This window comes from Hylobates moloch, unplaced genomic scaffold (genome assembly GCF_009828535.3).
Source record: "Hylobates moloch isolate HMO894 unplaced genomic scaffold, HMol_V3 SCAFFOLD_5, whole genome shotgun sequence".
Classification (NCBI taxonomy): domain Eukaryota; kingdom Metazoa; phylum Chordata; class Mammalia; order Primates; family Hylobatidae; genus Hylobates; species Hylobates moloch.
The window spans coordinates 83,462,692-83,485,658 of record NW_026652280.1 but is presented as its reverse complement, the minus strand read 5'-3'; the positions used below and the strand labels follow the sequence as shown (position 1 = coordinate 83,485,658).

The window sequence follows — 22,967 nt, the reverse complement described above, 5'->3', positions numbered from 1 at the left end:
GGGCCCACCCCATCGTCCTGGGGGTGGCCAGCAGGGCCCCTCTCCCCAGCGGACTGGCCTTTGCAAGGAGGAGCCTCATCACCACGAGGGGGCTGGAGCCAAGCCTGGGACCCCATGGCAAGGAGAGGAGTGGCCAGTTTTCTGATCAGTTTTCTGTCGGGGGGGCCTGCAGAAGCACGTCAGCCCCCAGCCACCGTGCAGAGCCCACCAGGTGCCATGCGCACCTCACGTGTTCTGCTCCTGTTGTCTCCTAGCCTGGTGCAGTACCCAGCTTAGAGCCCTGAGCAGGCCTCAAGAAGAGATGTCAGTGCCACACGGGGCTGCGCCCTCTCCCCACGAGGCCCAGGGCCCCTGCTGACTGGTCCTCCTGAGCCTCTGCTCCGTCTTTTTCCTGCCTTTCCCTTCCTGACCACCAATGCAGCCACCTAGCAGAGTGGGACAGCCATGAGGTCCCACACCCTGAGGCCGGTAGGAGGGGCTCTCAGCTCCTCTGCCAGCTGGAAAGGCCAGGGTGTCCACCCCACGCCCCTGTCCTGTGAAGCCCTGGCTGAGAGGAGGCGGGACTCAAGCTGCTGCAGGTCACACCTGGGAGGCCGGACGGACTGTCCCTCCCAGCTCTGCACCTCCCAAGTTCAGGCTGCCTTATCTCAGCCCTGCGCAGCCCCACCCTCCCCTGGATGGCCCCAGGTAACCTGACTCACATCCTGCACCCCAGCCTAATTGCCCCCCTTCTCAGGCATCATGCTAAAGGCCCTGGTCAGAGAGCCAGCGTCCCTCCCACCTCTCGTGGCAGCCCCTGGCATTAAGAGATGCCCCGCCAGGCTGAGAACTCCCTGGGGAGGGGCTCAACCTCAAGGAGGGAGGGGAGATGAGTAGGAGGAAGATGTGAACGGAGAGAAGACAGTGCCCTCGGAGAGGGTGGGGGCAGGGCAACAGGGGCTTCACTGCCCCACACCCGTGAGCCCAGATCTTAGACCCCAATCCCTGCTGGCTACCCAGAATGCCATCCCCTCTCCACCTCACCAGGACATCTGGGCTTTGGCCAGCCGGACTGGCCAAGCCCCTGGAGAAAGACCTGTGCAGGCAGAGGCCCTCTGCCCACAGACCCCCGCCAACCAGGAGGATTGGGGCAGCATGTGTCCTGGTGCCCCGAGGTACCCAATGCGGCCAACAGACAGAGCAAGACTCAGGAGGCTGCAGTTCAGCTTTATTCTCATGCCCCTCATGTCCAGTTAAGGCTGAAGATCAGCCCAGGCCACAGTGCCCCAGCACTGGGACTCAGCTCCCCACCTGGACAGGGCAGGGGGTTCTCTTGCCGACTCCTGCCAGCCTCCTTCAGCTGGGGGATCCCCCAGAGACCACTGCCTCAGCGGGAGCCACCTGGAAGAACCAGAAGCCCGGCCTGGAGCTGCTCGTGGGGGCCAGCCATCCCCCCTGTCCACACAGTTGTCCCAGCTCCATCTCCGGGCGCCAGTGCTGACTGTGGAGGATCTCTGGGCCCAGGCCTCCTTGTCCAAGGACTCCCCTTGGAGGCCCTGGCTCCCTGAGCTCTTGGGCTGCCTGGGGCCTCCGCTGACACTCCAGTGCCGAGAAGGCTGCACTCCCAAGCCCGCTGTCCCCACGGTGTCACTGGCTGAGGGACGGGGTGAGGGGACATTTCTCTGGTTCCTGTACCTCGGGGCCTAGAGGGAAAGGCTCAGCTCAGACCCGCCTCCCTCAGGAGGACTCCCAGAGTCCCAGGAGGCCCACAGGCTCAAGCACCTTCTGCCCACCCCCGACCTGCCAATAGCCCCCCACTTCCAGCTGCACCACGCCTGCTGTTCCCTCAGTGGTTCCCTCTGCCCAGAATGCTGTTCTCAGGTATGTCCACATGACAAACTCTCCCCTCCAAGTCTTTGCTCCAATTTCACCTCCTCTCTGAGGCCCACCCCAGCACCCTAGTTACTAAAACTCCAACCAGCCTGCCCAGAGCTCCTGAGCTCCTGACCCCTCCCCTGCTCTCCTTTCTTCCCAGAGCATTAGCGCCTCCTGATGGTCCAGCGGGATCTAGGGCTGAGCTGCCCAGGGCGGAGCTAAGTAGGTGAGATGGGGCTGGCCTGTGATGTGCTTCAAAGACCTACTATGTTTTTTTGTTTTTTGTTTTTGAGACAGTCTCACTCTGTCACCGAGGCTGGAGTGCAATGGTGTGATCTTGGCTCACTGCACCCTCTGCTTCCCAGGTTCAAGCGATTCTCCTGCCTCAACCCCCTGAGTAGGTGGGATTACAGGCATGGGACACCATGCCTGGCTAATTTTTGTATTTTTAGTAGAGACAGGATTTCACCATGTTGGCTAGGCTGGTCTCTAACTTTTGGCCTCAAGTGATCTGCCTGCCTTGGCCTCCCAAACTGCCAAAGACTTACTATGAAAAAAATCACGTCTGGCTGGGTGCAGTGGCTCACACCTATAATCCCAGCACTTTGGGAGGCCGAAGCGGGCAGATCATCTGAGGTCACGAGTTCCAGACCAGCCTGACAAACATGGTGAAACCCCATCTCTGCTAAAAAAAAAAATAATAATAATAATAATAATACAAAATTAGCCTGGCCTGGTGGCCCATGCCTGTAATCCCAGCTACTTGGGAGGCTGAGCCAGGAGAATCGTTTGAACCTGGGAGGCGGAGGTTGCAGTGAGCCAAAGAGCGAAACTCCATCTCAAAAAAAAAAAAAAAAAAAAAAATCGCGTCTAATAGCTCATTCATGATTTTTACACTGGCTACATGCTGAAATGGTAATAGCGTAGGCATATTGAGTTAAATGTTATTAAAATCCATTTTACCTGTCTCTTTTCACTTTTTCTGGTGAGCCTACTGGAAAAGTTAAAATTATCATGTGGTTCACACCATATTTCTAATGGACAGGGCTGTTGTAGATAATAATTATTTTTAGGCAAATTGTTTACTATCTGCCTCCTCACACCAGAACGTTCCCTGCTGTGTCCCCTGCCAGCACGTCACCTGGCACTTGGTAAAGGATCATTGTCAAATGAGAGAATGGATGAATGAGGTTCTGCCAGGGGCCCCAGGCAGGACAAAGAATACTATTCCTTCCACAGGCCCCCACTCACCCTCTCGGTTGGCATCTGTTTCGTGCTCCTGGAGGGTCTCAGCGGAGTTCTCCCATCCCACACCAGGTCCTGGGAAGCACAAGGCAACCACTGGGCCCAGGGGCAGTGCGGAAGTGGACAGAGCTTACAGGAGACACAGGGGACAAGAAGGAAGCTTCCTCCCCCAAGGAGCTGGTGGGTACACGAAGAGTTGGGGGGCTGGCTGGTACAGTGACCCTTGTCCCTCACCTTTGCTGTGGGAGATGGGTGCCCCCAGGGGTCCTGGACGGCGCTGTCGGAATCGTTGCCTAGGGGTGTCCCCAGGGCTGAATGACTCAGAGCTTCGCCCCACCGGGAACCTTGAGCTGAGTTTCCGCCGCTGCCCGCCTGCCAAGGTCTCATCCCGCAGGCAGAGGGAGCTCTGGGCCCGGCGCATGGGTGCCGGGGAAGGGGACCCTGCAAGAGGCACATGCAGGGAGGGGGTAAGAGGAGGGGAGGGGGAGCTGAGGCTCCTGTAGGGAGGAGGTCAGAGAAGGGAAGGGGGTGCTGAGGCCCATGCAGGGAGGGGGTCAGACGAGGGGAGGGGGGCTGAGGCTCATGCAGAGAGGAGGTCAGAGAAGGGAAGGGGGGGCTGAGGCTCATGCAGGGAGGGGGTCAGAGGAGGGGGGGCGGAGGCTCATGCAGGGAGGGGGTCAGAGGAGCAGGGCCCTGGGTGGAGTGGAGGGGCCAGTGGGTGAAGCTGCCCAGGGCCAGGGAGGGGAGGTGCAGAGGTGGCGGAGGAGCCAGGCAAATGAGGGGGGCAGCAGGACACTGGCCCTTTGCTGGCCTTCATACTAACTCACTGCATGACCTTGGGCAAAAGCTTCCCCTCCCGGGGCCTCAGTCTCCTCATCTACAGTCTAGGATCAATGACCTCTCCCTACAGTCCACTGCACCTCCCAGGTCCTGGGCTCCGCTGCGGATGGGGCAGGCTGGGTGGGGGACAGCACAGGCAGGAGGGAGGTGTGGGCCAAGGGTGACCCTGCAGGGCCCAGGGCAAAGAGCCACTGGTGGCATCAGGGCAGGCTGGGCAGGCCTCAGGGAAGGCCAATGGGGTCACGCATGCAGGCCAGGCAGTGAGGCAGGCGCCAAGGTGGGGTGGAGGATGTGGGGCAGGGACCATCCTGGCCACCTGACCCCCAGACCCACCTGTCCCATCTGCCTCCCTGCCCTCAGGAAGCTCTGTCTCCGGGGGGCCCCCCAGGCTTTCGGTGCTGCCAGCCCCATCGGCCCCCAGGCGCAGCCCCCCAGGGGGGCCCCCCTCCCGCCGGGGCCGCATCAGCCTCTTCACCTTGTCTGCCAGCCAGCTGCCCTTCCTGGGAGCAAGAGGGCACAAGAGGAGGTCAGGACAGGGAGGAGGGAGGGAGCAAAGGGTGTCCTGGGGATGGCAGAGGCCAGGTTGACCTTCATGGGGCCTGGACCTGAGCTGGGCCTGGGGTCAGAGGCCAGCGCAGGGGCAGAGGTTAGCAGGATGTCCAGCCTGAGGGAGGGGACAGGGCTGCTCACTTGGTCCGGGGAAGGGGCCCGGGCTCCAGCACGCGGTATTGGTCCATGATCTTCTCCACGAGCTTCTGTTTCTCACGGCGCAGGGCATTAAGCTGGTCCCTGGCAGGAGAGAGAAGGGAGAGGTGGGTGTGAGGCCCAGGGAGGCCGAGGCAGTAGCAAGGCACACGCTGCAGCGAGGACGCACTGGTCCCGTGCCGCAGATCGGACTGACCTGGAAGGTCAGCTCCAACCCTGTCCCTAGGCCCTCGCTGGGGGATCTCCCCAGGAACGCCCAAAGGGGATGCAGGCCCCACCCCGCTCCCAGGCAGCCCACTCACAGGTACTCCCGCTGTTCGCGGTGCAGGTGGTCCCGGCTCTCCAGGCTGCGCTCCAGGAGCTCCCTGTTCTCCCGGCTCAGGGCCTGAACTTCAGCCAGCAGCTGCCGGTTCTCCTCTTCTTGGGCACTTCGCAGCTGTGTCAATAGCTGGCAGGGGGGCAGCATGCTCGGGGGTGGGACCCAGCTCAGGACAACCTGGGTCTAGGCTTTCTGCCCACCCCCACGCCCATACGCCTGCCGGCCCTCCAGCCACACCTCACACTGCGTGGTCAGCCGGCAGGCGCTCAGGTCCAGCTGCTGGTTGGACTCGCGCAGCTGTTGGCTCTGCATCTCCAGCTGTGCCCGCTCCAGCTCCAGTCGCGCCAGGCGGCCCCGTAGCTCCCCGCGTTCACCCTGCAGCTCACCCCGCTCCCGAGACACCTCTGCCAGCAGCATCTGAGCCCTTGGAAGGCAAGGAGAGCTGCTCTCCAAGGGACCTGGGTCCTCAGTCTGAGTGCTGGCCAGAGGAGTTTTGCCAGGGAGGGGAAGCCAGGCAGGACCCCACACCCCCAACCCACTTTCGGGATGGGGCCACTGAGAGCTGCTAGGGGCTGTGGCAGGGCCGGCACCTGTCGTGCTCGCTCTGAAGCCTCCGCAGCTCCTCCTCCAGGCCCCGCTGCCGATGCCCATCCTGCATCAGGCGTTCACGCTCTGCCAGCAGGGCCACCTCCTGTGCCTCCACGCTGGCCCGCTGGGCCTGCAGCTGCTCATGCCTGGGATGGACAAGGGGCTAAGAGGGCTGCGTGAACCTATGGCCACCACAAGCAGCCGGCTGGACTATCTGGACCCGGGGCGGGGGGGTCTGTCACCTCCTAAGCATAGGTCCCCCAGGGGAAGCCATTGGGCAGAATGCCATGCCAGGTGCCCACCACTCCCAACAGGTGAGCCCCACGGGGAGCCCAGCCCAGAAGTGTGGGGAGCACAGCTACCCCAGAGGGCACAGTAGTGGCCGGGGCATCACAGAGCGGAGGTGGAGGTGCTTCCTGATGGGGAGTCAGACCTGCCAAGGGGAGTCTTCTCTGGCAGATAGGGGGTGCCAGGGGAGGAGTTGGGCCTTTGGTGATGCTCACCGGCCCTGCAGCTCCCGGTGGGCCAGCTCCAGTGCCCGCATGTTGGCCTTGAGGTCTCGGTGCCGCACCAGCAGTCCCTCTAGCTCAGCCTCCTGCCGCCGCTGCAGCTGTGCCAGGGCCTCGTGGTCCCGAAGCAGGGCCTGCTGCTGCCCGCGGGTCTCCTCCTGGGACTGCCGCGCCGCCCGCACCTCCTCCTCCAGCACCTCCAGCTTCCGGTGCAGCTCCTGGCCCTGAATCTCCAGCACAGACTTCTCGGCCTAGGATGGAGGAGGGAAGCAGGGGCTGCTGGGGAGGAACCCCTGGCTGGAAATCGGGTGAGGGGCGGGGGGCTAAGGGCAGAGGGTAGGGCCCAAGACAAGGAGAGAGCTGTGGAGGAGGCAAAGGGCTGGGGGCACAGCAGGCAGCACAAGCCCCAGCCAGAGGCTGATGGTGAGCAGGGGAGAGGTGGCAGAGGCTGGCTGGGCCAGGCTGTCCGGGAGTGGCACAGGGCAGAATGGGACTAATGGCGCCTTGTGGAAGGGAGAGCTGGGACGGTGAGAGGGCAGGGCGACATGGGTGTAGATGTGGGGGCTGGCGGCAGGTAGGAGGAGACAGCGGCAGGGAGGATGCTGCAAAATGGTGGCTGAGGTCAGAGGACAAGGATAAATGAGACTGGGGAAGAGGTGGGGCAGCTGGCTGGGAGCTGGGATAGAAAAAGGCCACAGGACGATCCAAAAGGGGCAGGAGGGGGCAGTACATGGGCAGGGATGGGCACCCGGGCCACCACCCACCTGCAGGCGGCTGCTATGCTCCTGCGCCCGCTGGCTCTGCAGCAGCAGCTCCTGGGCACGGCCCTGCAGGCTCCCCAGCTGCCCTTCCAGGTGCTGCAGCTGCCCCTGCAAAGCTGCCTTCTCTGCCACCAGCGTCGCATTCTGCCCAGAAGTGGGAGTTAGTGGTAGCCAGGTGGCGGGGGCACCCCCCAGTGCCTACCACAGGCCCACACTCACACTGCACGGGGCACCCCCACCCCCGGGCCCACTGTGGGCCCACATTCCCACTGCACGGGATACCCCCCAGCGCAGGGTCCACTGTGGACCCACACTCACACTGCACGGGATACCCCCCAGCCCAGGGTCCACTGTGGGCCCACACTCACACTGCGCTCCACCTCGATAAGCCGCACGTTCTGGGTCTCCACCAGCCGAGGCTCCACATGCTTTTTGGGCCCCAGCTCCGCGGGGCCCTGGCGCAGCTGCAAGGAGAGTCCCTGGGAGGTCATGCAGGGCAGCCACAGTGCCTTGGGGATGCCGCAAGGACCTGCGCTTATGGGCCTGCCCTGCCAGCAGCATTTAGCCTGGTCCACCCCGCCCCAATCCCATGCCTTCCCTTGGATCCCACAAGTCCCTGCTCCTGGTTCCTGAAGCTCCACCGTCTCCACCCTGCCCTTCTCAACTTCTCTCTATCTGCGGCAGAGCCTTCTGCTCATAACATCTCTCCATCCCACTACTCCTCTAAGCCTCTTTGGTTTTTGGTTTTTGTTTTCGTTTTTGTTTTTGAGACAGAGTCTCACTCTGTCACCCAGGCTGGAGTGCAGAGGTGTGATCTCGGCTCACTGCAACCTCTGCCTCCCGGGTTCAAGCAATTCTCCTGCCTCAGCCTCCCGAGAAGCTGGGACTACAGATATGGGCCACCACGCCCGGCTAATTTTTAGGGTTGGTTTTTGTTTTTGTTTTTGTTTTTTGGGGTTTTTTTGAGATGGAGTCTCGCTCTGTCACCCGGGCTGGAGTGCAGTGGCGTGATCTCGGCTCACTGCGACCTCCTCCTCCCGGGTTCAAGCAAGTCCCCTGCCTCGGCCTCCTGAGTAGCTGGGACTACAGGTGCCAACGACCATGCCCAGCTAACAGCTAATTTTTTGGGTTTTTTTTTTTTTGTATTTTTAGTAGAGACTGGGTTTCACGGCGTTCGTCAGGATGCTCTCGATCTCCTGACCTCATGATCCATCTGCCTCAGCCTCCCAAAGTGCTGGGATTACAGGCGTGAGCCACCATGCCCGGCCTGATTTTTGTATTTTTAGTAGAGATGGGGTTTCACTATATTGGTCACGCTGGTCTCGAACTCCTGACCTCAGGTGATCCACCCGCCTTGGCCTCCCAAAGTGCTGGGATTACAGGCGTGAGCCGCTGTGTGGGGCCTTCTCTAAGCCTCTGTTTCAACCCCACCTTCTCCACAAAACCTTCCCTGATTGACTCACATGCACCTGCTGGGTATCTTGCTGGGTGCCACCCTCCCAAGCCCCTGCATGGCCTCCTCGCAGCCCCTGGCACCTAGTTATTGTCACCTGTTTTCTTGCTTCTATCCTGACTGGACTGTGAGCTCCCTGAGGATGGCAGCCTGGTATTGGGCCCCACCACCACCCCACCCTCCATTCGGAGCCCGCACACAGCCGGGAATCAGAAACCATCGCTGGCTTCCTTGATGCCAAGCACTGAGCTCCCTAGGCAGTGGGGGACCTCAGGTGAGAGACGCGGAGCAGTCATCCACAGCAGAAGTTCTGTCCATGTGCAGAATGGGGAAAATGAGACCCCGGATAAGTCAACACGGCCACCTGACTCCCAGCACAGTGCTCCCTCCAACAGGCCCCACATGGGGAGTGAGGCAAGTAGCTAGCCAAAAATCCAGGGGCAAGACCAGGAGCACAGATGACCCTGGCATCTGCTCATGGGATGGAGGGCAGGGTGGCATGGCCCCCAGCTCCCAGGCTAGCAGGCATCACCTGGAACAGCTCCTCTTCCAGCTGCAGGGCCCTGGTCTTGAGCTCCATCAGCACCTCCTCCTTGCTGGTCGCCGCCGCCTGCAGCTCAGCTTCCAGCCGCTGCTCCAAGTCCTCATACCTGCCAGGAGAATCCTTGGCACCCAGCCCCACCCCACCCTCACCCCACCACACCCCACCCTCACCCCACCACACCCCTGCCTCCCTCATTCTTCCCCTCAGCCCTGTCCCCACCTCTGGTGCTGGCTTTCCTGTTCTCGCAGAAATTCTTGGCGCTCGAGAGCCACCTGTTCCAGCTCACGCTGCAGATGCTCCAGCCGGGCCCCCAACTCCTTGCCCCGCACCACAGCTTTCTCCAGCTCCTGAGGGCAGGCAGAGCAGGCTCAGGGCAAGGGGGCAGGAGACAGAGGCCTGAGAGTCGAGAGAGCTACCTGTCCTTGACCTGCCATCCTGGGCACGTCTCATTAAGCCTTTGGGCTCTACTTCCCCATCTACAAAATGGGAGCAAAGCCTGGTGTCCTCGAAATTGGGCATGAAAGAGCTGGGGGTCATAAGCCTGGCAGGGCATGAGGAAGGTCCCTGGGCCGGGAGTCAGTGACACATGTTGGGCAAGTGCCGTCACCTCTCTGAGCCCACGGTTCTTCATGTGCGCAGTGAAAGGTGGACGCACCCGGTGGGCTGCCACCCCAGCCATGTGACAGCTAGACAGCTAGAGAGGCTCAGCAGAGCCGGGTCTGGTGAGAGACCCTGGCTACAGGGAAAAGGCCACGGAGGGCTGGCGGGACAGGTACTCAGGAGTTGACAGTGGGGGCTGGGGGAGAGGGGGCGCCAGGATGCTGCCAGCTAGGTGACCTTTGGCGGTTGGGCTGCACCACTTTGGAAGGAGACGGGAGGCCCATTCTGGCCTGTGGGCCCCAGAGGGAGGGAGACCAAACCATTCTGCCACGTGGGGGGCCTGGCAGGATGAAGCTTCAGGGACAGCCGCCCATGACCAGCTGCCAGCCAAATCCTGCCTTGGAAGCCAAGCCTACAAGCCTTGCTGCTGAAAACGACCTTCCTGGCTTAATAACTGCACCTAGGCCTTGCCCAAGGGGCACTGCACCTCCTGACACCCTTGGCCACCACCTCTCCCTGAAAAACTACAAGTCCCATGAGGCGCTGCTGCCTGGCTGGCTGACAGCCACTAGCGCAAGTACTGAGGTAGGAGGCACGGTGACTAGAACCTCCCGCCCAACCCCTGCCCTGCCCTCCTCTGGGCCCTGTACACAGCCCTCCTAGGGCCCCCTCCCCCCAGCTTGGGAGGCTCCCCCACCCAGTGGACAACCTGAGAGGCCCCTGGTTCCCTGACCTCCAGCTGGCCAGCCACCTTCTCCTGCTCCAACCAGGAAATCTCACAAAACTCCCCCTTTGTCCCAGCTTCCCCCACCCTCTCAGTCCTTGGAGCCGGCTCTTCCAGCCCGCCAGCCCTACCCTCACCTTCACTGCCTACCTGCTGCCGTTCCCTCCCACGGAATAGGTCCATTCTAGGTGCCAGGCATTGCCCCAAGCTCCCTACGCTCATTATCTTACGGGATCCTGTGAGACAGGTACGATTTTTTTTTTTTTTTTTTTTTTTTTGAGACGGAGTCTTGCTCTGTCTCCCAGGCTGGACTGCAGTGGCGCTATCTTGGCTCACTGCAACCTCTGCCTCTGGGGTTCAAGCAATTCTCCTGCCTCAGCCTCCCGAGTAGCTGGGATTACAGGTGCGTGCCACCACGCCCAACTAATTTTGTATTTTTAGTAGAGTTGGGCTGGAAAATATACTAAGTATATTTTGTATACTTAGTAGAGCCATGTTGGCTAGGCTGGTCTCCAATTCCTGACCTCTGGTCATCTGCTCACCTCAGCCTCCCAAAGTGCTGGGATTACAGGTGTGAGCCACTGTGCCCGGCCGAGGCAGGTACAATTTTTATTCCAGTTTTACAGGTGAGAAAACTGAGACTCAGAGAGATTAAGTAACTTGCCCCAAGCCACACAGCTGGAAAGCAGGCAGGTCGCCCGGCCAGACAACATCTCAGCCACACCCCACAGAGTGGACCCCAGAGACGGTCTCTCACCTTCCCTCTCACATTTGCCAGAACCTCCTTACTCTGGGCCTGTCTTGCACAACACCTAACCCCACGTCTACCCAGCAGTGTGCTCCCCACCCCTCATCCTCATAAGGGGTCTCTGAGCAAATTACTCTTCCTCCCTGAATTTCAGGGTCCTTGTCTGTACAGAAGTGGGACTAGAAACTGCCTGTGCAGGATGACTCAGTTCCTACCTGTGTTGCAATCTCACAGGTCCCCTAGCACTGGGGCCCATTGGCCCAAACACCCTTCCTCACACCTTTTCACACACAGACCTGACCACTTTGCTCACTTTGCCCATTGGGGAGCCTTCAGTGGCTGCCCAAGCCCCCATGGCAAAAGCCCTAACCCCTTCCTTAGCTTGGAAGGAAGCTGAAGCCATGCCCAAACACTGGAGTGCTAGCTTCCTGGTCACTGCTGTGTGCCCAGAGCCTGGTACAGGGCCTGGCACCAAGAAGATGCCTGTAAACATGTTTAAATGAATAAGTAAAACTGTGTTGGCCAGGCGCAGTGGCTCACGCCTGTAATCCCAGCACTTTGGGAGGCCGAGGTGGGCAGATCACAAAGTCAAGAGATCGAGACCATCCTGGCCAACATGGTGAAACCCTGTCTCTACTAAAAATTCAAAAAATTAGCTGGGCATGGTGGCGCATGCCTGTAGTCCCAGCTACACGAGAGGCTGAGGCAGGAAAATCGCTTGAACCTGGGAGGTGGAGGTTGCAGTGAGCCTCCGCCTGGTGACAGAGGGAGACTCTGTCTCAAAAAAAAAAAAAAAAAAGAAAAGAAAGAAACTAGCCAGGCCAACATGATGAAACCCCGTCTCTACTAAAAATACAAAAATTGGCTGGGTGCGGTGGCTCATGCCTGTAATCCCAGGACTTTGGGAGGCTGAGGCGGGTGGATCACGAGGTCAGGAGATTGAGACCATCCTGGCTAACATGGTGAAACCCCGTCTCTACTAAAAATACAAAAAATTAGCCAGGCGCGGTGGCAGATGCCCGTAGTCCCAGCTACTCAGGAGGCTGAGACAGGAGAATGGCATGAACCCGGGAGGCGGAGCTTGCAGTGAGGCGAGATAGCGCCACTGCAGTCCGGCCTGAGCGAAAGAGTGAGATTCTGTCTGAAAAAAAAAAAAAAACTACAAAAATTAGCCAGACATGGTGGCGTGTGCCTGTACTCCCAGCTACTCAGGAGGCTGAGGCGGGAGAATCTCTTGAACCTGAGAGGCGGAAGTTGCAATGAGCCGAGATCGCCCCACTGCGCTCCAGCCTGGGCAACAGAGGAAGACTCCGTCTCAAAAAGAAAAAAGTGTCCAGTCCTTCTCTCACCCCCACTCCCATGCCGCCCTAGTCAGCTTCCTCTGCCACTTACACCAGGCCACTGCCTCCTGATAGCCCCAAGCTCCCCTGTCCACCAAAGTGACCTTCCTCAAGCCCAGCCCCACACAGTTCTGCCCTGGCTTTCCTTGCCTGGGGAGGGAGGACCAACACATTCAAAGCTGGCCCTCATCTCCCCTTCCTCCTGGGCCCTGAGCATTCTTTTTGTTTGTTTGTTTCGTTGGATGGTGTTTGTTTGTTTTGAGACAGAGTCTCGCTCTGTTGCCCAGGCTGGAGTATAGTGGCACAATCTCAGCTCACTGCAACCTCCGCCTCCCGGGTTCAAGCAATTCTCCTGCCTCATCCTCCCAAGTAACTGAGATTACAGGTGCCTGCCACCACGCCTGGCTGATTTTTGTATTTTTAGTGGAGGCAGGGTTTCACCATGTTGGCCAGGCTGGTATAGAACTCCTGACCTCAAGTAATCCACCCGCCTTGGCCTCCCAAAGTGAGCCACCACACCCAGCCCCTGAGTGTCTTTAATGCCTTTGTCTTTGAACATGCCATTCCCTCTGGACAAAATGTCCTCCCCACCTAGTGACATTGTGGTCACTCCTCCTAAACCCTCCTTGCCTCCACTTGGGCATCAGCTCACTCTCCCACGGGCTCTCGTAGCACTTGGCTCTGAATAACCAGTGCTTGAACACTTACAACATACCCTTGCTGGCATGAACCAGACCTTTACAGTTACTGTCTCCCAAGGTCCTCCTAAGACCGGCCCAGGTGGCCAGGAATAGTACCCCTGTTTTACAGAAGGAGGCCTGGGGTGGAGGTGAGTCGACTGCTGCAGCCAGAGAGCCAAGATGTGCACTAGGCAGTCTCACCCCCTCCCACAGTGCCCCATCACACAGTGGACATGGCTCTGTGCCCCATGCCAGGCACACCTTTGGAAGGCAGGGGTGGACTTGGCCTTTCTATCTCCAGCCCCAGCTCGGTGCTGGGCACCCACCGAACAGCTGCTGATGGAATCAGTAGCTCCCAACAGCCTGGAACCTTGCTTCCCAACCCCTGCGGTGAGCCCCGACCTGACCTACCGCCTGGAGGGCCTCCTTCTCCCGGCGCTCCCTCTCAGCCTCTTCCAAGTGCTGGCGGCCCTCGCTCTCCAGCACCTGCATCCGTTCCTCGGCGGCCTCCGACTGGGCCCGCAGCCTGGACCCCTCACGCTCCCACTGCCTCCGCTCCCGGCCCGCTGCTGCCAGCGCCTCCACCAGCGCCTCCCGTTCCTGGGATGCAGCCTCCAGCTCCTGGCCGGCAGCCTCCACTGCCTCCCGCAGCCGGGCTTGCTCCCAGGCCTGGGCCTCTGCCTCCCGGTGGGCCTCGGCCTCTGCCCTCCGCGCTTGGGCCAGCTCCTTGGAGAGGCGGGCGGCCTCCGTGTCTTGGGCCTCCAGCTTTCGGGCCTGGGCTTCCAGCTCAGCTCCAAGGGCCTCAGCCTTTCTCCTCAGCTGTGCCACCTCCTCTCTGAGGGCCTCCTGCTCTGCGACACCACTGGCCAGACTCTCCCCTGGGATTGGGCCCTTCCAGGCCTGGACCTCAAGAGCCCCTTCTGACTTCTGCTGTGGTTTTTGCCAGGCTGGGTCCCCGACCATCCCCTCCAGCCTCTGGTCATGCTCTCTGGCCTCTGTTTGTCCGGTGGCCAGGTCCAGGCCCTGGTTTGGGCCCTCCTGCTCCTCCAGCTGCACAGAGCTGGGCTCCAAAGGCCCTGGCTTGTGCTCAGGGCCCTCCTGTCTCAACCCCCAGGCCTCAGGCACCAACTCGCCTTGGGGAGCCTCTCTTCCCTTGGTCTCTCCTCCCAGCGACTGCGGGGCCTGAATTTTGGTCCCTGGACCCTGAGGTGGGGCCACAGAAGCAGGGCTCTGGAGAGAGGATCTACAGCCAGCCTTCTCCGGGGACTCCTGTGTCTCCACGGGAGAGCCTGACTCTTGGGGGGACCAGTCTGAGGCCTGGGGATCCATGGCAGCTGCCTGAAGGGGACTCTCTGCCTCCTGTGGGTCTGAATCAGGTGCCTGGGGACACTCAGCTGACCCCTCGAGCACTAAGTCTAATGCCGGGGGAGCCATGCCCAAGGCCTGGGGGCCTCCATCCCTTGCCTTCTGAACAAAGCCCTGAGGGCTGTGGTCGGAGGCCACAGGAGTCTGGGGAGCCTCCTCCAGCACCAGAAGCACAGGGTCCTCTCTCGGTGCCTCCAGCAGGGGGTGCTGAGGGCATAGGAGAGGGACAGTTAGGCCCAGGGAGGGACTAGGGGAAGGGCCGGCCAGGACCCTGGGGGAGGGGACTCACCTGACCACCTGGCTGCCCCTGAAGCACCTGAAGCAGCCCCCGAAGCTCCCGGTTCTCCCTCTCAAGGGTCCGAAGCCGCCCAGCCTCTGCCTCCCTCACCTCATCTTGCAGCGAGGGTGACACTCCTGCCAGGGGTGCTGAGGATGAGAGATGAGGTCAGGACCCCTCCCTTACTGCCTGGCTCCTCACATACACACCCCAGAGGCTTGGGGGAAGGGAGGAAGTCAGAGGCTCTCCCCAGTACACCTGCTGGAAAGCACAGGCAGCCCCCACCCTAGCCCCTCCACTGGGGTCCCTCACCCTCCCCAGGGGATCCTGGGGGTAGCTCCAAGCTCCGCTGAAGCTCCAGCTCCAGCTCCACATTCTCCTCAGCCAGCTGGTCCACCTGATGCCGCAGAGAGTCCAGCTCCTGGGGGTGAGGGCAGGGTCAGACAAGCCCTCCACACCATGGCCAGGCCGAGTATGTAGGTCGGAGGGTCACTAGAGGTCACCAAGAGCAGAGGTTGTAGGAATCACTAGGGACCTCTAGGGAATCAATGGGGTCATGGGGTGACGGGGCAACCCAACTGGGATCACTCTGGCGACCTCACCGCATGGGCCTCGCCCAGCCGGGTCCGCAGCAGCAGGTTGTCGCGCTGGGTCTCGTGCAGCCGGGCGCAGCGCTCTCGGGCAGCCTCCAGCTGCTCTTCCAGCAGCGCCTTGGAGGCCTCCAGCACCCCTGAGAGCACCCGCTCCTCCTGGTGGGAGAGCAGGGAGAACCGGTAGCCATGCAGTCCCCATGCGCTCCAGGGCCTGAGGGTCCCAAACTCCTTCCCCTCAGCCTGTCACAGACCCTGCCTCCTTCCCCCACCCTGCACCCCATCGGTCTCTAGGCCCCGCCACTCCCTTCCATCTTCTTCTCACCAAGATCTCTTCAGGTACTTTCTCCCTCGGCCCTGGCCCCGCCCTTTGTGCAGGCCCCGCCCTTCTGTCCATGCCCCGCCCCTCCTCCCCAGCAACCGCCTTCCTTCTAAGGCTGCATCACTTACATAGCCCCCACCTCTCCCCTCCACCTGCCCCATCCTCTGGAGGTCCTTTCCCAGACGCCACCTCCCTGAATTTGTCCTCACCCATTTCTCCACCCGTGACTGTCCCCTTTAGAGAACCTGCCTCTCTCCCCTCCGGACCCAATCTCGCCCCTCCTCCTGGCCCGCCCCCTCTCGCACGCCCCGCCCCGCGGCCCCGTCTCCGCCTCACCTCCAGCTGGCTCTTGCAGGCCTCAGCCGCCTGCAGCCGCTCTCGGCAGCGCCTCAGCTCCTCCTGCAGGCGGGGCAGGCGGCCGGCCCGCTCCCGCAGCGCCTCTGCCTCTTCGCGGTACAGCTCGGCCCGTTTGGCCTGTCCCGACAGCGCCTGGGCCTGGGCCAGACGGTGTGGAGCTGGGAACAGCCAGCCGCGGGCCAGAGGGATTAGGGACAGGAAGGAGCCGGGTTGGGAGGGAGGCAATGGGACCGGGTGCGGGGAGGTTAGGGAATGCCGCGGTGGAGGGGAGCATATGAGCGCACCTCCTGGCGGAGCCTTCTTATTTCGGCCTCCAAACCCTGCACCTCGGCCTGGGAGTCTAGCAGCAGCTCGGCCTTCTCCTCCCTGGAGGGAAAGGGAGGCTGGGGAGGGTCTGGGGGCCCACAACCCCCAGGCCTGACCCCTCCCGTAGCCACCAGGGCTAGGGTCCCATCCAGGCTTAATCTGCCCCTCTCCACTCAGTCCCCTTCCCAGGCTGCGCACACTCACAGCTCCTGCCGCAGACGCCGCAGCTGAGCCTTGGCGTTGGCCAGCTGCAGGGCCAGATGGTGCGAGGGGCCCTCGGCGGGAGCTCTAGAGGGAGCCTCAGGCCTCAAGCAGAGGGGTTCTCGCTCCAGCAGCAGTTCAGCCAGCCGCTGTAGGTCAGGGGTCAAGGGTCAGGACTAACTTATCCAATGCCTCTGCACATCGACCCCCAACCACACCAGACATGGGGTTGTGGTCTGGGGTCTTGGGCCATCTGGTTGTGACAGCCCCGATGGCCCAAGACCTCAGACCACAACCCCATGCCTGGGCCCCAAACTTCTATCTCCCTTGCACAACCGGCTCCCTGATGGTCCTCCAGTTCCCCAACCTGAGTCCACAATGCCCCTGCTGCCCCTACCTGGGCCCCCAGGTCACGCTCCCGTGCCAGCCTCGACAGTGTCCCCATCAGGCTCCGGGACAGCATCTCCAGCTCGGCAGGTGCCAGCTCCCCAGGCTCTGGCCCAGACAGTGCCAGCACCACGCCAGCCCCCGGCTGGGTCACCTGGGGCGCAGGGAGAGCAGTTCAGTGGAAGCCGCAGTGTGGCAAGGGCATCCCAGGTGCCATACCAGTCTGGGCTGCCGAACCGTCTCAGTACCTCCTGGATGGCAGCGGCCAGCTCGCTCTGGACCTCGAGACTGAGGCCCTGGATGTGGCGGATGAAGAGTTCCCGGTGCTCACACTGAGGGGAGACAGGAAGGGCAGCTGGTGCAGGATCTCCCTCTTCTGCCGCCAAACTCGACCCTAACCTTTCCTTGCCACCGCCGGCTCACCTGTACTGACGCTCCCAACAGTAGCCGAAGAACACCTTCCAGCTGCTCCACCGCTTCTTCTGCAAGGCACATGCCACAAGGGGTTAACTGGAGCGGGGAAGGTATAGTGTGGGGGCAGAGGCAGGAGGGGGTGGGTGGGGAGAGCACCTGAGAGGGGGTCAAATCCCAATGTCTGGAGGTCTGGGGGTGGCGACAGGATCAGCAGCTGCAGCTCCTCCTGGAGGCAGAGGGGCAGACTATATGAGGGGACTTCCCGAAGGGGCTCCCCTTCCCCTCCTGTCTCCGCCTTTCCCTCGAGACCCCTTACCTGGTAGAAGTCCCTCAGTCGACTCCACAGGTGGTTCAGGTTCCACACTCGCCAGGCAGCAGGTCCGTCAAGGCCTCTGATCATGCGAGGTCCCCCTCGGGAGCTGGGGACACTATGGGCCGGAGGTGGGCTCGAGGACCCGCCTCCCGTCAACAGGCCTCGCCCACCGTCTCTCAGGCCCCGCCCACTGCGCATCAGGCTCCGCCCACCCGCTTCCCCTCCCCTCAGAGCCTTCCCCGCCACCGCCCCGGCCCGATGCCCCTTACATGATGCCGAGCACCCGGAGGAGCAGGGCCCCATCGCTGAGGCGCAGGAATCTCTTCTCCAACCAAAGGGGCGGCTCTTCCTCCTCTTCCTCTTCTGACTCCTCCGCCTCCCCGACCAGCCCGGCCAGTCCCAGCGCCTGTGAGGAGCCCAGGGGATCAGCCGACCAGCAGAGTGAACCTGAGCCCCTCCGACTTGCCCCAGTGAGCACAAGCACCCCTTCTCACCCGTCCTCTGAGTGCCTCTGTCCCCTCTTCCCTCACCACAGCCCCCCACACCATATCTCCATCCCCCACATTTGAACCCAGCCCTCCCCTCCGGCCTGGCTCTGCCTCACCCTCCCCCGGCCAGCCCCAACACCAGCCCCTGGCTGGGGCTCACTTCCCCTCCCCAACCCGCTGCCACCTGCCCCCTCACCCAGGTAGCCAGACTCCCACTCAGGAAGTCTCTGAGCCTGGGCCCCTTGCCCCCCTCCATGCCAGGGTCACAGTGCCCGTCTCGCTGTGGCAGCTGCACCTGCCCTGAGAGGAAGAGGAAGTCCCCGAGTGGGAGATCCTGGGGCCAGCCACAGACACTCTGTGCAGCTTCCTCCTTCCGGGTGCAGGCGGGCCTGGGCAGTCTGAGTCCTACCTCAGCCCCCGCCTCACCTCCCTGCATCCTCCTAGCATCTCTGCAGGGCTAGCCCAGAGGTTGGCGGGCGGAAGGCCCACAGCTACCCTGGCTCCATGGGCAATGACAGGACAGCCCTTCACCTCTCTGAGCCTTGTTTTCTCAAACTGAAATTGGAGAGGATGACCCCAGCCTGGGACCTTTGAGGGCCTCAAAAGGGCTCTGGGCCTTGCATTGTGAGTCTGGACACCCACACACCCATCTTCCCAAATGCCAGGCTTCATTCACTACAGCGTCCTTTGTTTTCCCTTCAGTGTTTCTCAAACTTACCCAAACCACATCCCCTGGGAAGCCTGGTTCAGATGCTCCTCCAAGAAGCCTCCCCTGAACCCCAGACAGAAGGGAGCATCACTCCTGTGACCTCACCCCACCCCATCCTCTATACACTCGAGACTGTTGTAACCATACTAGGTGCTATGAAGGGGAGGGGATTTGACCTTGGCAGGATGATCAGGGAAGGCATCGTGGAGGAGGCATGAGATCAGGGATGGCTGGGTTAACAGGGCAAAGTGGAAAGGAAGGGAGGGTATTCCAGGCAGCAGGAACAGAATGTGTAACTGCTCTGAGGCAGCTGGAAGCATGGTCAGTATAAAGATTGGAAATTATGCATGTTTTATCTATTCCAAGATGCTTAATGTTCACATTTCACTTTTTTTTTTTTTTTAAGAGACAGAGTCTGAATCTGTGACCTAGGCTGGAGTGCAGTTGCAAGATCACAACTCACTGCAACTTCAGCCTCCTGGGCTTAAGCAATCCTCCTACTTCAGCCTCCTGAGTAACTGGGACTACGGGTGTGTACCACCACACCTGTCTAATTATTTTGCTTGTTTTTTGTAGAGACAGAGTCTCGCTATGTTGCCTGGGCTGGTCTCGAACTCCTGGGCTCAAGTGATCCTCCCGCCTTGGCCTCCTGAAGTGCTGAGATGACGGCGTGAGCTGCCTCATGCAGCCCCCATTCTACACCTCTGAAGTGAGTTTACATGGTACAGTTGCTGTCTGGCTAGCTGCAGTCCCAACATCACTGTCAGGACCCACACCTGAAAAGCACCAGCATCAAATCCTTCAGAAGAGTGTCAGCAGCTTGGCAGAAATCCTAGAGGCAAGCAGAACCCTTTTTAGCCCTGGGACTCAAATGGTGGGAAACCCCAGGGGAAGGGAACCAGGCTTGTCAGTGACACTCCCGGTTTTTTTGTGTTTTTTTGTTTTTTTTTTTTTGAGACAGAGTCTCGCTCTGTCTGTTGCCCAGGCTGGAGTATAGTGGTGCAATTTCGGGTCACTGCAACCTTCGTCTCCCGGGTTCGAGCGATTCTTCTGCCTCAGCCACCTGAGTAGCTGGGATTATAGGCACCTGCCACCACGCCCAGATACTTTTTTGTTTTTTTAGTGGAGACGGGGTTTCACCATGTTGGCCAGGCTGGTCTCGAACTCCTGACCTCAAGCAATCCTCCTGCCTCGGCCTCCCAAAGTGCTGGGATTACAGGCGTGAGCCACCACACCTGGCCTGTCAGTGACGCTCCCAAAGCAGGGTGAAAAGTCGGCTCCACTTACTCTGCACAATTGCAAAACTGGCTTAAGAGCTCCTGGCTGTTTTATGGCTGTTTTATGGAATGTTTGGAGCAGTACTGCTCTCCGTAGAACTCTCAAGGACTCAGAGAAGGAGGTGGCAGGGAGACATAGACATCACGACTCTCAGACCAAAAATGATTCACACGAGTCGGACTCTAAATGTGAAGGAGTTTTCTGAACATGGTAACCAATTTATTTTGCTTCTATTATCCTTTTTATGTGTGCATGAGAATTATGTATGATGAGAATCTACGTTTAAGTCAAACAGAGCTCTTTTGGGAAATATAAAAGAAAAATTCTAGTGATGAAAGAACCTTGGGACATCGTTTACTGGCAGCATTCTCTTTTCTTAGTGACATTTTTATAATCGATGACATCATAGTTTTTTTTGTTTTTTGTTTTGAGACAGGATCTCTGTCACCCAGGCTGGAGTGCAGTGATGCAATCACAACTCACTGTAGCCTCAACCTCCCTGGCTCAAGGGATCCTCCCACCTCAGCCTCCTCAGTATCTGGGACCACAGACATCCACCATCCACCCGACTAATTTTTGTATTTTTTGCAAAGATGGGGTTTCACCATATTGCCCAGGCTGGTCTTGAACTCCTGGTCTCAAGCAATCCACTTGCCTTGACCTCCCAAAGTGCTGGGATTACAGGCGTGCACCACCACATCTGGCCAACATCTTAGATTTGATGAAATATGGCATAATAATGACATCATAGCAAACACGGGCTTCCCTTGAGCTAGGCATGGTTATAAGTGCTTTACACTTACTAACTTGTTGGCTCTGGACTAGTCTGTGAAATAAGGACTACGGATTATCTCCATTTTATAGGGGAGGGAACAGAGAGGTTAAGTAACTTGCTAAGGTCACACAGCTTTTAAGTGGCAGAGCCAACTAAAAGAAGGCAGTAGGGCAAGAGTGCAAGGAGCAAGGGGCACCCATAGTCAAGGTGAACTGGGCTTGACCAGGCCACAGGAAACCACGCAGGTTGGTAGCAGAGGAGCACAGCCAGCTGTTCAGCCCTTTTGAAATGCCTCTGGAAATGGGAATGATCCTCTCCTTTTTGCCAGAATTCCAGACGCTGATACCCAGCACAAGCCTTCATTAAATGTCCCTGGGGTGATTTTTTTTTTTTTTTTTTTTGAGACGGAGTCTCGCCCTATCGCCCAAGCTGGAGTGTGGTGGAGCAATCTTGACTCACTGCAACCTCTGTCTCCTGGGTTCAAGCGATTCTTCTGCCTCACCTCCCCACAGAGCTGGGATTACAGGCATGCACCACCATGCCTGGCTAATTTTTCTATTTTTTTTTTAGTAGAGACAGGATTTCACCATGTTGGCCAGGCTGGTCTCAAACTCCCGACCTTAGGTGATCTGCCCACCTCAGCCTCCCAAAGTGCTGGGATTACAGGTGTGAGCCACCACACCCAACCTGATTATTATCTTTTTTTTTTTTTTTTTGAGACGGAGTCTCGCTCTGTCGCCCAGGCTGGAGTGCAGTGGCGCAATCTTGGCTCACTGCAAGCTCTGCCTTCCGGGTTCACGCCATTCTCCTGCCTCAGCCTCTCCGAGTAGCTGGGACTACAGGCGCCCGCCACCACGCCTGGCTAATTTTTTTGTATTTTTAGTAGAGACAGGGTTTCACCATGGTCTCGATCTCCTGACCTCGTGATCTGCCCGCCTCGGCCTCCCAAAGTGCTGGGATTACAAGCGTGAGCCACCGTGCCCGGCCGATTATTATCTTTAGTATTAACAATATCAAAGATCAAGGCCGGGCACGGTGGCTCATGCCTATAATCCCAGCACTTTGGGAGGCTGAGGCGGGCGGATCACCTGAGGTCCAGAGTTCGAGACCAGCCCGACCAACATGGAGAAACCCTGTTTCTACTAAAAATACAAAATTAGCCAGGCATGGTGGCTCATGCCTGTTATCCCAGCTACTCGGGAGGCTGAGGGAGGAGAATCGCTTGAACACAGGAGGCAGAGATTGCGGTGAGCTGAAATCACGCCACTGCACTCCAGCCTGGGCAAAAAGAGCGAAACACCGTCTCAAAAAAAAAAAAAGAGGCCGGGCGTGGTGGCTCATGCCTGTAATCCCAGCACTTTGGGAGACCGAGAAGAGCGGATCACGAGGTCAGGAGATGGAGACCATCCTGGCTAACACGGTGAAACCCCGTCTCTACTAAAAATACAAAAAAAAAAAATTAGCCAGGCGTGATGGCAGGCACCTGTAGTCCCAGCAACTCAGGAGGCTGAGGCAGGAGAATGGCGTGAACCTGGGAGGCAGAGCTTGCAGTGAGCTGAGATCGTTCCACTGCACTCCAGCCTGGGCGACAGAGCGAGACTCTGTCTCAAAAAAAAAAAAAAAAAAAAAAAGAAAAGAAAGAGATCATGTCATTTGTGGGACATGGATGGAGCTGGAGGCCATTATTCTTAGCAAACTAATGCAGGAACAGGAAACCAAACACCGCATGTTGTCCCTCATAAGTGGGAGTTAAATGATGAGAACACACGGACACAAAGAGGGGAAAAACAGACACTGGGGCCTACTTGAGGGTGGAGGGTGGGAGGAGGGAGAGGAGCAGGAAAAATAACTATTGGATACTGGGCTTAATACCTGGGTGACAAAATAATCTGTACAACAAACCCCCGTGGCATGATTTTACCATATAACAAAGCTGCATGTGTACCCCTGAACCTAAAATTTAAGTTTTTTTAAAATTCTATACCCGGCCAGGCACAGTGGCTCACGCCTGTAATCCCTGCACTTTGGGAGGCCGAGGTGGGTGGATTACCTGAGGTCAGGAGTTTAAGACCAGCCTGGCCAATATGGTGAGACCCCGTCTCTACTAAAAATACAAAAATTAGCCAGGTGTGGTGGTGATGGGTGCCTGTAGTCGCTGGGGAGGCTGAGGCATGAGAATTGCTTGAACCCAGAGGCGGAGACTGCAGTGAGCCGAGATCGGGCCACTACACTCCAGCCTGGGGAACAAGAGCAAAACTCCGTCTCAAAAAAAAAA

At 59.2% G+C, this 22,967-nt stretch overlaps 1 protein-coding gene across 2 annotated transcripts; it reads right to left on the bottom strand.

Moving 5' to 3' along the window:
• Nucleotides 1-254: 254 nt before the first annotated feature.
• CCDC88B (coiled-coil domain containing 88B) lies at nucleotides 255-18,249 on the bottom strand. Of its 2 annotated transcripts, XM_032153263.2 has the most exons (27): nucleotides 18,127-18,249; nucleotides 17,712-17,848; nucleotides 17,446-17,557; nucleotides 17,286-17,355; nucleotides 17,139-17,197; nucleotides 16,964-17,047; nucleotides 16,726-16,869; nucleotides 16,332-16,477; nucleotides 16,106-16,187; nucleotides 15,801-15,959; nucleotides 15,155-15,301; nucleotides 14,865-14,973; nucleotides 14,565-14,701; nucleotides 13,322-14,482; nucleotides 9,038-9,165; nucleotides 8,807-8,924; nucleotides 7,190-7,285; nucleotides 6,825-6,965; nucleotides 6,055-6,311; nucleotides 5,554-5,697; nucleotides 5,201-5,387; nucleotides 4,947-5,092; nucleotides 4,630-4,728; nucleotides 4,273-4,439; nucleotides 3,334-3,540; nucleotides 3,106-3,174; nucleotides 255-1,682 (listed from the first exon to the last, which is right to left on the bottom strand). In XM_032153263.2, the coding sequence occupies exons 1-27, from the start codon at nucleotides 18,184-18,186 to the stop codon at nucleotides 1,627-1,629; spliced, it is 4,422 nt and encodes a 1,473-aa protein (XP_032009154.1). In that variant the 5' UTR covers nucleotides 18,187-18,249; the 3' UTR covers nucleotides 255-1,626. The 2 variants fall into 2 exon arrangements, with proteins under 2 accessions (XP_032009154.1, XP_058294851.1); XM_058438868.1 differs by lacking the exons at nucleotides 255-1,682; nucleotides 3,106-3,174; nucleotides 4,273-4,439 and having other exon boundaries at nucleotides 3,348-3,540; nucleotides 18,127-18,220.
• Between the last annotated feature and the right edge of the window lie 4,718 nt (nucleotides 18,250-22,967).